We start from the raw sequence: 13,787 nt of genomic DNA, 5'->3' as shown, positions 1-13,787 counted from the left end.
TACCAAGCACTTATTGTGAGCTTTAACCAAGCCACCATCATGCAACTTGGAAGTATAAAGCAGAAGAGTGGCTTGCTTTGCAGAGTAATGGTAGGCACTCCGCAGCGCAAAACTGCAGTCCTACACGCAACTGCTCAGAAGTATGAACTCAGGCTTACTCCACAGTAAATGGGTAGAGAAACAGACTTCCATTGTGCTACACTACTGAGTAGTGTAATAGTCATTGAAGGTGACAGGAGAGCATGTGACTTATTGGTAATTGCCAGAAAGGCAGTGTGAAAATCAGTTTGCAAATGGGTGTTAAGGTTTGGGGTCCCCTACCTTTGCTTGCTGCATTCCATCTAAGCCCATAGATTTTTATATAAACAGTCATTAAAAGCCATCATAAGCCTCTGCCATAATGAACCAGCACCTACCTCAGTATCAGCAAACAGTATCAAAGAGTTTTTCAAGGCACTCCTCACCCCCTTATTTACTATGGGAGATATCTAATATTAGTCAGTGTGGACCAAATGAAGCCAAATGACTTAAGTAACTCCAAGTATGACTTACCTGGGATATCACCCTTGGAATTCTTCTGAAATAATGGTCAAGCTTTAGATGCAAGCATTTCATATTCTGAAATAATAATAAAATCCAGTTTCCTTGCTGGGGATTAATTTTACATTTTTATTTGTAAGAAAAGGCATTTGCACATGTTATGAAAAGCACTTGTCTTTAGATAATTACAGTATATTAAAAAGAGACTAAAGGATTGCAACATCCTGATAGTTAACTTACAGAACATTCAATTAATTTTAATATGCTTTTTTTGGCATTCAACCACAACAAAATGACTCAACAAATTGCAAACGCAAAATCAAAGAGGTAAAACCAGATTAGCATAACTACAATCCTTCCCTTGCATCATTAATTAAAATAATAAAATTACTTAACGACATTACAATTCAATCATATTCTTATAGCAAATGCTAACATAAAGGAAGTTACTTTTTGTGTGCTTCATTTGTCATTCTATGTAAGCATAAAATCTCGAGGAGGTAAAAACTGATGAATGCCCACATCCCTTAAACACCCAAGGCTCTCTTGTACGGCGAGAATAATGTCCTCTTTTTCCTCTACTCCACAGGCACATTGTTTTGAAAATCACAGTACCTGCTTTCTGGAATAAGCTTACTGAAGAAAGCAATGGAGATTTTTAATCCCTGCAGTGTGAGTAAAAACCTTTAAGGCAGTTCTGAAAATACTTTCAGGGTGTAATTTTTAAGGAAGCACAGTTCTGTTTTTATTTATTCTTTACACAGCTGGAAAATCTGCCTCGACTTGGCATTAATAATTTCTTCATGCGACCAATACACAGACCAACATTAGCCCCCCCCCCCCACTTTGCAGGACACTGGGACAAGCAGATCCTTTATTTGCAATAGTGTGATTCTCAGTGCCAGCACTGCATGAAGATCCACATGGATCAGTGTACATCTTTTCTGGCTAGTGCTTCATTTCTCACAGCTTACATGTATGGCTCTCAAGGGGCATTGGCAGGAAGGGAGGAAACGAGCTTCTTCCAAGTCTAGCTAGCTGCATGATACTGTGAATTTCACTATCGTTCAAAGCATCCTCTTGAAAAGAAAATGAAAAGGATAATTTGAAACATGTCTCCCTGCTAAGAATACTGTACAAATTGGGATAAAAATATAACCTGCCAGTGTGTGGGACTCTTTTGATTTGTGAAGTTACTATAAGTTGGATTTTGGCTTATTGAATTCAATTACTTTAAGAGAATGGAGCTGTGAAATTTCTTCCTTGGAAAAGCCATAGTCCAGGAGGATATCTTCAGTGTGCTCTCCTATAAACGGATCCCTTTTGGAAGAAGGAGTAGCTGGGGTCCGAGAAAGAAGTGGAGCCGGTCGAGGACTTATCTCCTCCTGGTCATTTTTAAGAAAAGAACCACGTTCTTTATTGTGTGGATGTGAGGCAGCAGCATCAAAAGCCAAGACTGGTGTCACACAAGCATCCACGTCATCAAAGATTTCACACCATTCTGCTTGGGTCTTCTTTGAAAATAAATCTGCAAACGTGTTCTTCATTGCAGGCCAGTCAGAGAAACTCATCTGACCAGGGAGATTAGAATCATCTAGCCCCAGACCTGAAGAGATAAAAATAAAATAAAATGGGTCAATTTAATTCCCAGAGATTTGCCAAAAGTTGTATTTATTACTAACAACCAGGAACAGTATAAAGGCCAAAGGTTAAAGAGATGGCTACAGGATATGTCTAAAACAGGTTATAGCTACACACCTCATGTTTACAGTTAAACATGCATATCCCCAGGGTTGAGCCAATGCACAAACTTACTTAAGCAACCATTATCTTGACAGTGCATCTCAAACCAGAGAAGGAACACTAGGTTGTTTCAGCCAGTCTACCTGAACATCTTGGTTCATCCACATATCACAGTGTTCCTCTGGGAAACTGCAGATATATCCACCAGAAATGAGCTCTGCTTTTTCAAAAGTGTAACCGTGAGAGTCTATAGCAGCAGAAACAGAGAGCCTTGCGGCATCTTAGAAATGAATTCATTAATTGTGTCATGAATGCTTGTAGGCCAAATTTAATGTTACTAGCTTCAAGATGATACAGTAGATAAATCTTACTGGCCAATGAATGCTTATGCCACAAGAATTCTGATACTGTCTGTGTGATCACTTATTTAGAGATGTAGCTGCTGCTCTGCACACAGAAGGTCCTAGGTTCATTACTCAGCAACTCCATTAAAAAGGATCAGGTAGGAAAAGATTGGGAAGACCTGTCCTAGAGACTGTAGAGAGCTGCTACCAGAAAGAACAGGCAAGACAGAATAGGCTAAGCTAGATGGGCCTTTGATTTGACTCAGCAGAAAGCAACTTACTCTATTCTACACATATTACTATATCCAAGGATAAAAGGCAAAGCAAGAGACCCTAACTTGGCAGTGTTTGTTGACTTTCTTTTAACCTTCGTACTCCAATTCAACCCTTGGAACGTGTTAACAAATCAATTTAGGGACTCAGTTATGCGGCTGCAAATAAAACATTTAAAATGTGTTGTAAAGTGCAATATACAAATATGACATTAGATGGCAACAGCGAGCTATGCAAAATTCAATGCATTTTTCAAAATTTTTTTTAAAAAAGCATATTCACAGCAATTTTTATATGTGTGCAGATTTCACCTAGGAGTTCTTTATCTCAAACATAACTAGTTGGAAGAGTACAGGAAATGTTTTACAGTAGCTGTATCAAATCAGCAGCAGTATTTTTTAAAAATATCCCCAAGAAGAGAATTCATTAGGATTCTATTCTGAATTTTCCCTTACTGAAATGAGAACACAACAATAGCTAAAAGATATATATGACAGAGAGAGAACTATAGCAGCAAGAGAAGAGGGTTAGAGAAAACAGGCACTTATTGGGCTTCAAACTTTGGCTTTTGCCTCTGTGCAAATTTCAAACATGCCCTATTGGTTCTTATTTTTCAGGCTTGGTGTTGCAACAATCCATATTGTTAATAGAAGGGTGTGCTATGGGTTTTGCACAGCTGTCCTCCTACAGCAAGTATGGGGTCTCTGGAAGGAAAAGGAACCTAGTCTATAATAAAACTTCAGGGTACATTTCCATACCATTCAATTTTACTGCTTTACTGAACAGAAAACAAGCCGTTAACAGGAAATGATATCCATGGATATATATTATAGCCCAGGAAATAACTGAAACCCAAGGAACTAGTTTTTTATATGTGGATATTAAAGTTGAGAGCTTTAATGTTCTAAATTCATTTTATTAGATTTAAATAAGATAACATGCCCTACATGAAGCTATATGAATATGATTACCCCATTATGCAGTTATTGACTATGTAATCTTCAGCAGCTATTGTTTTATTGGCGCCATGATTGCATTGTTATGTTACTATGCTTTTATACTGATTTGATACCACATTGGAAATGTTTTTTTCAATGGAAAGGTGAGACATAACATTTTAAGTAAGTAAATCAAATATTAGTGATCATGTCTCTTCCCACCCTTGCCTTCAACTTGTAGACAGCAGCAACTTCATATTTATTTAAAGATTTCAACACTTCCGTACAATCCAAAAATATGACAAAGGAAAATATTGTGCTATGCCAAGTCTCTTGGCTTCAGATTAAAACAATTATTAGAAAAGTTTGTCCTATGCCTACTATACTGAGTAATATACCCAGTTACTAAAAGGAACAGCAGCCTCATTCAAGACTAAAAATACAAAACAGTTCCATGATAAAAGGAATGATGAATGAAAGTTGAGTGTCAAAGGGACAAGACAAATGAGATGGGGTGACCAAGCATTCCAATTTAGCATCAGATTTGGGAGAGAAAGGAAATGGGGCACCAGACGCTGGAATACTGATGTAAACTATCAGTTTTCGTTATGAAAGCAAACATCCTGGAGTAATGCTAGCCCCAGATCTAAATGTGTATTTTAGTAAGACTCAATGCCAATTTGTGACAGATGGAACTTGCATTAGATCTACATTGTTTCCTTTTAAGAGCATTTTTCATCTTTATGGTACGGTGCGCTGGATATTAATATCTGTAATAGAAATCCTCAAACTGAGTCACTCTGACTGCGTACTCTAGTAGAAATCTGGTATTGTTTCCTTCCAGAGGAGGGTGCATGCAGATGAACTCATTTCAGTTTGGTGTATTGGGCTTCTCCCAGTCCATATTCTCTGCTCAGCTGCCAATCCTTGTAAACTCACAAAAAAAAGCTTAGACTTTTATGTAGATAGAAACCAATTGAGAACTTCACTGTACCCATTAGCAAATATTCTCTGTGCGCACAATGTAGCAAATGACTTGTCATTTTGCTCTGTCAGCAAATCTGGTTTTGCAGGACGGTTGAACATTTGCTGATCTGATGCAACAAATAGGTTAATCACTGATGAAATAAAGCTAGATAAAGCTCTCACCTGAAAAACTAGAAACTTAACCAAAGTAGTTCAACAGATTAAAAAAAAAACATTCTAGGGCTTGAAGCTGAACTAACAGCGCTGCAATAAATTCACTAGGTGGCCTTTGGGAAATCTTAAGTCTTTCAAGCCCCAAGTAGTTCCATTAGCACAAGGAATTCTGGCTGCACAATGGAACTTGCCCTCCCTCTCCTATCACTTCACCAACCCCAAAATCTATGCTGGATTTCCCTCCAACTCTCCGGAGCAGATTTGGGGAGGGTGTGGAGGCACACAGGGAGAAGAGATGGAGGCAAAGATATGATGCACAAACAGAAATCCTTGTGTTAACAGAGCTACTTCATTGGCTATAGCACTTGGTTCTTCCATCTGTAAAATGGGAATATTTGTTGTACAGACAATGGAGATAAATCTTCAAATTACTTTGCATCTTTAAATGCTACAGTACTACTAATTTTTGAATATTTGCTCAAAACAGATGGCACCCCAAAACTTCCTCCCTTCCTCCTTTAAAAACACACCACTTGTAGATTAACTTACCACTGATGAACTGCTTATAGAATTGTGGTTCAAGAGCACCAACAGCCATGAATTTCCCATCTTTAGTCTTATAGGTTTCATAAAAAGGGGCACCACTGTCCAGGAGGTTCTCCCCACGAGATCTGTTCCAAAGGCCAATGCTCTGTGATTTCCACAGAAAAGAGCTCAGGTATGCTGTGCCTTCTACCTTGAAGACAAAAAAAAATTAAAAAATATTTTAACGTTTTGTGGGGAAAAATATTAGTAAGAGTGAAAATATTTTTCTGCTAGGTATTCTGACTTAGGTAATAACACCCTAAGCTGACAAAAAACCAAAACACCTCTCATTAGTTTTTACATTGCTGCCCACTGTTTGGTAATATTAATTCTAGTCTTGCTAGATAGTCCAAAATTATGTTTCCTACTTTGGATGTCACTAAATCCTTGGCCTTGGCAAATGCTTCAATGCAGGGATGGGGTGAGGAACCTGTGGTCCTCTGGGAGTGGTTGGCCCACAACTCTCATCATTCCTGACTGTTGGCCATGCTGGCTAGGTGTGGTGGGAATTTGAGTCCAGCAACACTGGCAAAGCCACAAGTTTCCCAACCCTGTAGTTTATAACTGCAGAAAGCAGAGTCTCTCCCCCCCCCCCCACGCCCCATTTTTATTAACTTTCCAATTTTACATTTTAAAATAAACATTTTCAAAAGCTGAGTCTTGTTCTTGGAGCTTTGCTGAGCACAGGGCTGGGACAGCCCCTTGCACTACAGTTCCCAGGCGCCCAACAACCAGCTGTCCGGTGCTTGGGAAGCACTACACAAGGAACTTCAACAAGAGGGTAGTCCCATTCATGTATCAGATTTGGTTTATGGGGTGGGGCCAGATGATTTGGTCCACTAACCCAAAAAGGTTCCATAGCCCTGATTTAAGGAATTATTTGAGGTTTTTTCCAGATTAGCTTTGATTGGTTTTTTAATTGTTTAACAATTTGCTCGTTTTAACATTATATTGTTTTGCAATTAGCAGTACATTTATTGTTTTTATCTTTCAGCTGATTTGGTCCAGTTTTGCTATTTACAAATAAAGAAAATAAAATCAGCCCAAGTTTATGTTACAGACACGAAGTGATGTCTTATTTCCTTCAAAGCAGAATGCCTGTGAATATTCTGTGCTACCTGTTTCATTCTCCCAGTTCTTAAAATGCCTTGGATGGTCTACAATCTACAGCATCATCTGGAACCAGAAGCTTTATCATCACTACCCAAACTTCCCTAGTGTGGGTTCAGGCTGGACAGCCAGTAAGATTCAGACTCAGTTGTCGGTCAAACAGGACATCTATTAAAGGATCACAATGTGTTCCAACTTATGAGGAATGGTTGAGGGAGTTGGGTATGTTTAAAGAGGAGACTGAGAGGGGATATGATAGGCAACTTCAAAAATCTAAAGGGCTGTCACGTGGAAGAGGAAGCAAGCTTGTTTTCTATTGCTCTGGAACAGAGCTTTCCAAACTTTTCATGTTGGTAACACACTTTTTAGACATACAGCATTTTGTGACACAGGAATTCAGTTTTACTAGCAAACTGGAGGTTAAACTAACCCCTTTCCAGCCTCGGGAGGAGCACAGGGAGTGTTTGCGTGACACACCTACACACTGCAGCCGACACTCTAACGTGTCCCGGCACACAGTTTGGAAAGCTCTGCAGTATGGAGGGTAGGACCCAAACCAATGGATTCAAGTTAATAGAAAGAAGATTCTGACTAAACATCAGGAAGAACTTTCTGGTCGTAAGAGCTGTTCAACAGTAGAACAAACTTCCTTAGAAGGTGGTGGACTCTCCTTCACTTGAATTTTTGGGTGGATCTATCACGGATGCTTTAGTTGATATTCTTTCATTGCAGGGCGTTGGATTAGATGACCCTAAGAACCCCTCCCAATTCTATGATTCTGTGACTTACTCTCACCATGTGGATGAAGCAAGTGGAACCCTGATAGCTAAAAATACACCTCTATTTCTACCCAAAAAAACATAGCGATGTAGCACAGAAATACAAGATGGTGAGAGTAGGGATTTTTTGAAATAGCAAAGTTGCAAAACAGGATCATCTGCTCTTCCTTTCCCCTCTCCCCCCTCCTGCTCATTGTATGTTCAACAGCCTTCCTTAGCCAATAAGAATGTCGTAAGCATGTGGGAGGTGAACTGCTAGAGGTTATATAATCTTGTCAAGGATGCCTGATGATCATCTTATGCAGATCCGACATTCCAACCAGTCCAGAGTTGCTCACAAACACATTTCTGATCCTGAAATTCATTAATAACTTCATAGTTTCAATTCCCCCCTCCCCACCCACACAAGTACATTACAATGTACTTTTTCTTTTTAATATGTAAAATATTTGAAATTAAATTATTGTACAGTCATACGTCTACTTATATATCCCTCTGGATACGGAATCTTCAGCTTACGGCCACGGCAAACCCAGAAGTGTATACTTCCGGGTTTCGTTGTGCGCACAAGGGCAGAAGCGCTCAATCGCGCCATGCGTGTGGACAGAAGCATGCCTCTATTTACGTAATTTCTGGGGTGCAGACGGACCCCCGGGAACAAATTAAGTTTGTATCCGGAGGGTCCACTGTAGTTCCAATTTTAAAAATGTGTTTTGGATAATTATTGACCAACTCTGTTCATGGATGAACATGCCTGCCATTCTTCTCATTACTTCTTTTCCTCCTCTACCTTGAAAACATCTGCGTGAATTATAGGGCTGAGCCCCATATATCCAGCCACAGCTATATAATATAATGTGTTTATTTATTATTTAATGTAAAACATTTTAAGGCTGCTGTTCTGGGTAATTCTTGTCTAAAGCTGCATACAGCAATAAACCAAAAGAAAAGAAAGATCAACAATACAAATAATATAAAATCCAAACTCCTCAGGATCACATATCTAATGGCAGGGCAGCTTGCTTAGATACAATTTCATTGTTCCGCAAGGGACAATGACAATAAAGATATCGTATCGTAGAAATGTTTGTAGCTGCCAAAATATATGCAATATGATAATGTGTTAAAGAAGATACAAACATCAGCACCTGGGATTATTCACTATTTCTACAGTTGTGGAAGCTTCCATGCCCTTTGCCCCATTGAGAAATTAGCAAACAAAGATTAATGTTGAGCAAGTGCCAGAAAGAGCATTTCAGATGGAATTAGAACTGCTAGCTTCTATCCACAGCACACTATTGTAGCTATGTTACCTACAGAAGTACCTGTAATGAAAGCATGAGCAGAGACCCAGCTGTTGAATAAATATGAATTACGGTAATCTGATGCTAAAATAATTTGATGCAACGATAAATCAAGAGAAGAGATAACCAAGTAATTAGCTAGATTTAACAAAGGAAATCCCCATATCCAGCTGATCTGGGTCTGCTTATCTCACCCAGAGAATCTGACGGCTGTGTTCAAAGGGGGTGCAAATCATACACACAACAGAGCAATAAGAACTGGATCAAAAAAGGGTTTTGTGGACTGATGTGCTGGTCTTAAAGTACATACAGTTCCACATGCCCTATCTTTAACAGTCTGTAACTTGTTTTGTTTTCTTCAGCTTACCATACTTGCATCAATGACTTGCCCTTTGCCGGATTTTGTACGTTCATAGAGTGCCATAATGATGCCCATTGCACACATAACACCGCCACCAGCAAAATCAGCCAGAAGATTGATAGGAGCATAAGGATTTTCATCTTTTCTGCCAAGTTTTGACAAAACACCTATATACAATAATAGATATACACAAAATAATAATGAAATCAGTTTCCCCAGTTATGAGAGCCATATGAATGTCTTCTAAACACAGATATGTATAGTCATCAATTTTCTAACAATCTCCAATTATGTTCTTAAGCTGTTGAATGCATTGTACTGGGGTGGAGGCTTTGCAAAGAGACATCTGGGGAAAATGCTTGCCAGGTCTTCAAGATGGTTTTTAGCAACAAACACCTGTATAAGCCTTTCATTGAAAAGAGGTGGGAATTATAACTAAGTCCTTTGCATTGAAATACCCACTGAGGAATTCCTAATATAGAAACATTTTCTCTGATTGATAAATAACTATGGTTTGCTTTGTAATCAATAAGTTTCAAGTATTTTTTCAGTAAATAATATTATTTCCATGATAGCATTATTACTATATTTCACATAATCTACTGAAATATACCATTGCTGTTCAGCAGTGCAATCCAATGAAAGTTTACTTGGGAATAAGTCCCCTGTGTTCAATAGGATATATTCCCAGGTAAGTGTGGATTGGAGCCCAAACCATCTTAGGTCAGGAAGAGTTAACAACCATTTCTTTCATTTATTAATTTAGGTAATTTATATACCACTTATTATTTCAAAGAAATATCTAAGTATCACAAGTATCACATTATAAAAGTATCACAAGTAAACATGCACAGAAATTACTGTGAATCTCAAAACAGTTGGACTCTGCAGCATAGTCTATAGGTATGCTCTTCCCAGCAAAACAAAAGTAAAACACCCTAAAGGCTGATGTTGAACTGTAGCCTTGGTTTACTATCCAAATAAAAATAAATGATTGACCAAATGCAAAAAAATGAACATTAATGAATTACAACCAGGCACGTCTGCATAATAATAATTTTATTTGTACCCCAACCACCCATTTGTACCCTAGGTAAAGGGTAAAGGGACCCCTGACCATTAGGTCCAGTCGTGGCCGACTCTGGGGTTGCGGTGCTCATCTCACTTTATTGGCCGAGGGAGCCAGCGTACAGTTTCCAGGTCATGTGGCCAGCATGACTAAGCCGCTTCTGGCGAACCAGAGCAGCGCACGGAAACGCCGTTTACCTTCCCGTCGGAGCGGTACCTATTTATCTACTTGCACTTTGACGTGCTTTCGAACTGTTAGGTTGGCAGGAGCAGGGACCGAGCAACAAAATTTGTACCCTACAGCCTCCTAATTAATGCTAACTATATTAACCACAAATCTATTTCAAGTTAATTATTATTTAATATAAGATTGCTGTTTTTTAAAAAAGAAATTACCGGTAAGTCACAAAATGTACCTGACACAGCCAAGTAGTTGATATCATGACCTGCCAACTTGGCATATTTTCCTAACTGTCCAAATCCCGTCAGCCTAGCATAGATGAGTTTGGGATTGTCCTGGAGGACGATATCTGGGCCAAGACCAAGTTTTTCCATGACACCTGAAGAAGAAGATAAAATAAGTCAACTCTACTTAAAATAATAAGCAGATCAACATATGTGAATGTATAAATAGTATTATACAGAGTGTGAAGGTATACACTGTGGGAAAATGGTTGTTTGTACATAAGAGCATGGGCGAAAGTTTATTATTGCAAGGTGATTCCATAGCAGAAGGCATCGCTTGGAGCATGAATAACGCGTGGACAGCTCATGCTGTCCCGATGATTGGTCCACGTAGCATAGCCTGATCGACTACGTGGCCTGGTGTGATGGCATGGCATTGTCCTTATCTGCCGGCTGAGGGAAAAGTTGCTTTCTTGGTATTTGTATCTTTGTGGCTACACACAATAAATGTTTGGCTGCAGCAGCTCCTGGAGCAGTCAGATTTCTTCAACCCATCTTTGTGTGAGGCTGATTATTACTGATGGCGAGCAGGTTCTCGTCAATACACATATTGAATACGAAGGCAGAATTGTTACATGATAATTTTTGAGTAGCCTGTTCCATTTTCTGATCTCTCTTTAATGGAATATTCTGTATGGCTAGTTTGTGTTTTAAAATTTTTGGGAAAATGGGAATTTTGGGGAATGGTGCCTCCTCCCCACCAGGGTAGAAGAGGTGAGTCTACATCAGGAACAAGTGGGGGATAAAGATCTACATTGGGATCCACTGCCCCTTGGATCCTGCCACCTGAGGTAGTCACCTCACCTTGCATTATGGGTGGGCCAGCTCTGCTCTACTCCAGTGAGCAACCCGTGTCAGTGCAGATAAAAATGCAGTATTTAATTAACACCTGAAACACAAACACAGAAGATTCACCTCTGTGAATGGGGGGTGGGAGGAAGGAAAATGCACCATGACATTTTCCATTTGTGAAAGTAGTTGCTTGTGATTGTTCAAATGTGTCTGTGCTAAGTATTACACTGCTCCTGTGAGCAAAACCACACACATCCTGCAGCTGAATCTCAAATCCAAACTGTGGGCGCAGATAATAAAATTAACTTGAGCTGCTACTTTTTTTAAAAAAGCGCACATTCTTTTTTCATGGGTTTATTTTTTTAAAAAAACTACCTTCCACGTATTGAATTGCAAACAGGTACAAAAATGCCCATCTCGCACTTTACACAGCTATTTATTCTGTCTGCTTGTTGTTGTTTTTTTATCTACAAGCCATATCGATAAACACCTACATTTAGGGGGTGCGTATGAAATTTTGCCGTGGGAAGGCAGAGAAGCGTCGCCACACAAACTGAAGGCGGGGATGTGTGTGAGGGGGGCGGGAAGCGGCAAAAGGCAACAACTATTTGCGAATAGCTGTCAGGACAAAAATACCTCCGCTTGCCCTTTCCCCCCCTACGACAAGCAAGAGTTAACTGCGGCCCCGCCAGAAGGTCGCTGGACTACAACTCCCAGAATCCTTGAGCGTCGGCCACGCTTAGCTGGGGCGGCTGGGAGATGGAGTCCAACCCGCGCCCACCCAGTTTTTGGGGTGCACCCTCATGAGGCTGCCTCATCCCCACCTCGCTACCAACACTTCACGTCCTACTACGAAGCGGCAACTGCCTCCCGCCCCACAGCCTTCGCCCTACTGCGAGGGGAGACACCAACACCCCCCCCCCCCCCATTTCCCCACTGGCCCTTCGCGCCCCACAAGCGGTTCGGCACCTGGTCTGAAGGGCTCGATGAGCACATCCGCCTTCTGGCAGAGCCGCCTCAGCGTCTCGGCGCCCCGGGGCTGCTTGAGGTCGAGCGCCAGGGAGCGCTTGCCGCGGCCCTGCACGTCGGACGACACGGCCGCGCGGGGAGAGCGGTCCACCCGCACCACCTCCGCCCCGAAGTCGGCCAGGATGAGGCCGCAGAGAGGCGCCGGCGCCAGGCCCGCCATTTCCAGCACCCTCACTCCGCGCAGCGCCATGGCCGAGAGAAAAGGAGGCAGGCAGCCTGCCTCTCCCTCTGCTCAGGCCCCCAGCCGAGTCGCATTTGGCGCCTCCTCCTCCTCGCCCTCCGGAGGGCTGAGCTCCCGGCGGCGGCTCCGAAGGTTAATCCGGCCGGTGCCTGCAGCAAGCCGAGGATACGATCCTGCGCGGCGGCGGCCTTGCCAAGAAGCAAGCCCCGTTCAGCTCAGTGGGGATTCCTGTCAGAGTCAACGTGTTTTCAGTAGGGCCCGGTCCATGGCACTAAAGAAGTGAGCGTGATTGAAAGGCATTGCCCTGTGTGTACCATTAAGAGGAAAGCCCCATGGATAATAATAATAATAATAATAATAATAATAATAATAATAAGCTAGGCCTTATTATTGCTACACCTTTTCCCCTCAAAATGGCTTTCACAGAAAAACAAGAACAGCTAAAAACGTAAGGTGGGGAAACTTCACTAAAAACCAATTAAGCCTGGATAGAAGTAAAGCTATACAGTGGTACCTCGGGTTACATACGCTTCAGGTAATAATAATAATAATAATTTGTTATTTATACCCCGCCCATCTGGCTGGGCTTCCCCAGCCACTCTGGGCGGCTTCCAAAAAAATATTAAAATACTGCAATACATCAAACGTTAAAAGCTTCCCTAAACAGGGCTGCCTTTAGATGTCTTCTAAAAGTTTGGTGGTAATTTTCCTCTTTGACATCTGGTGGGAGGGCGTTCCACAGGGCGGGCGCCACTACCGAGAAGGCCCTCTGCTTCCTTCCCTGTAACTTAGCTTCTCACAGTGAGAGAACGGCCAGAAGGCCCTCAGAGCTGGACCTCAGTATCCAGGTAGAACAATGAGGGTGGAGATGCTCCTTCAGATATACTGGACTGAGGTTACAGACGCTTCAGGTTACAGACTCTGCTAACCCAGAAATAGTACCTCGGGTTAAGAACTTTGCTTCAGGATGAGAACAGAAATCGTGCTCTGGCGGCGCAGCAGCAGGAGGCTCCATTAGCTAAAGTGGTGCTTCAGGTTAAGAATGGACCTCCGGAACGAATTAAGTACTTAACCCGAGGTACCACTGTATATGGTACATAACATCTGTTAAGACCATATGAAGAACTGCAATAAA

The 13,787-nt window shown here is 41.3% G+C and overlaps 1 protein-coding gene across 1 annotated transcript; it reads right to left on the bottom strand.

Annotated features, from left to right (window-relative positions):
• Positions 1-649: 649 nt before the first annotated feature.
• AMACR (alpha-methylacyl-CoA racemase) lies at positions 650-12,939 on the bottom strand. The gene is made up of 5 exons (XM_079995039.1): positions 12,412-12,939; positions 10,602-10,745; positions 9,124-9,284; positions 5,528-5,714; positions 650-2,146 (listed from the first exon to the last, which is right to left on the bottom strand). The coding sequence occupies exons 1-5, from the start codon at positions 12,659-12,661 to the stop codon at positions 1,737-1,739; spliced, it is 1,152 nt and encodes a 383-aa protein (XP_079851165.1). The 5' UTR covers positions 12,662-12,939; the 3' UTR covers positions 650-1,736.
• Positions 12,940-13,787: the final 848 nt, after the last annotated feature.

The sequence above is a fragment of the Podarcis cretensis genome (assembly GCF_951804945.1).
Source record: "Podarcis cretensis genome assembly, chromosome: 11".
Lineage (NCBI taxonomy): Eukaryota > Metazoa > Chordata > Lepidosauria > Squamata > Lacertidae > Podarcis > Podarcis cretensis.
This window is presented reverse-complemented; position numbering and strand designations above follow the sequence as displayed.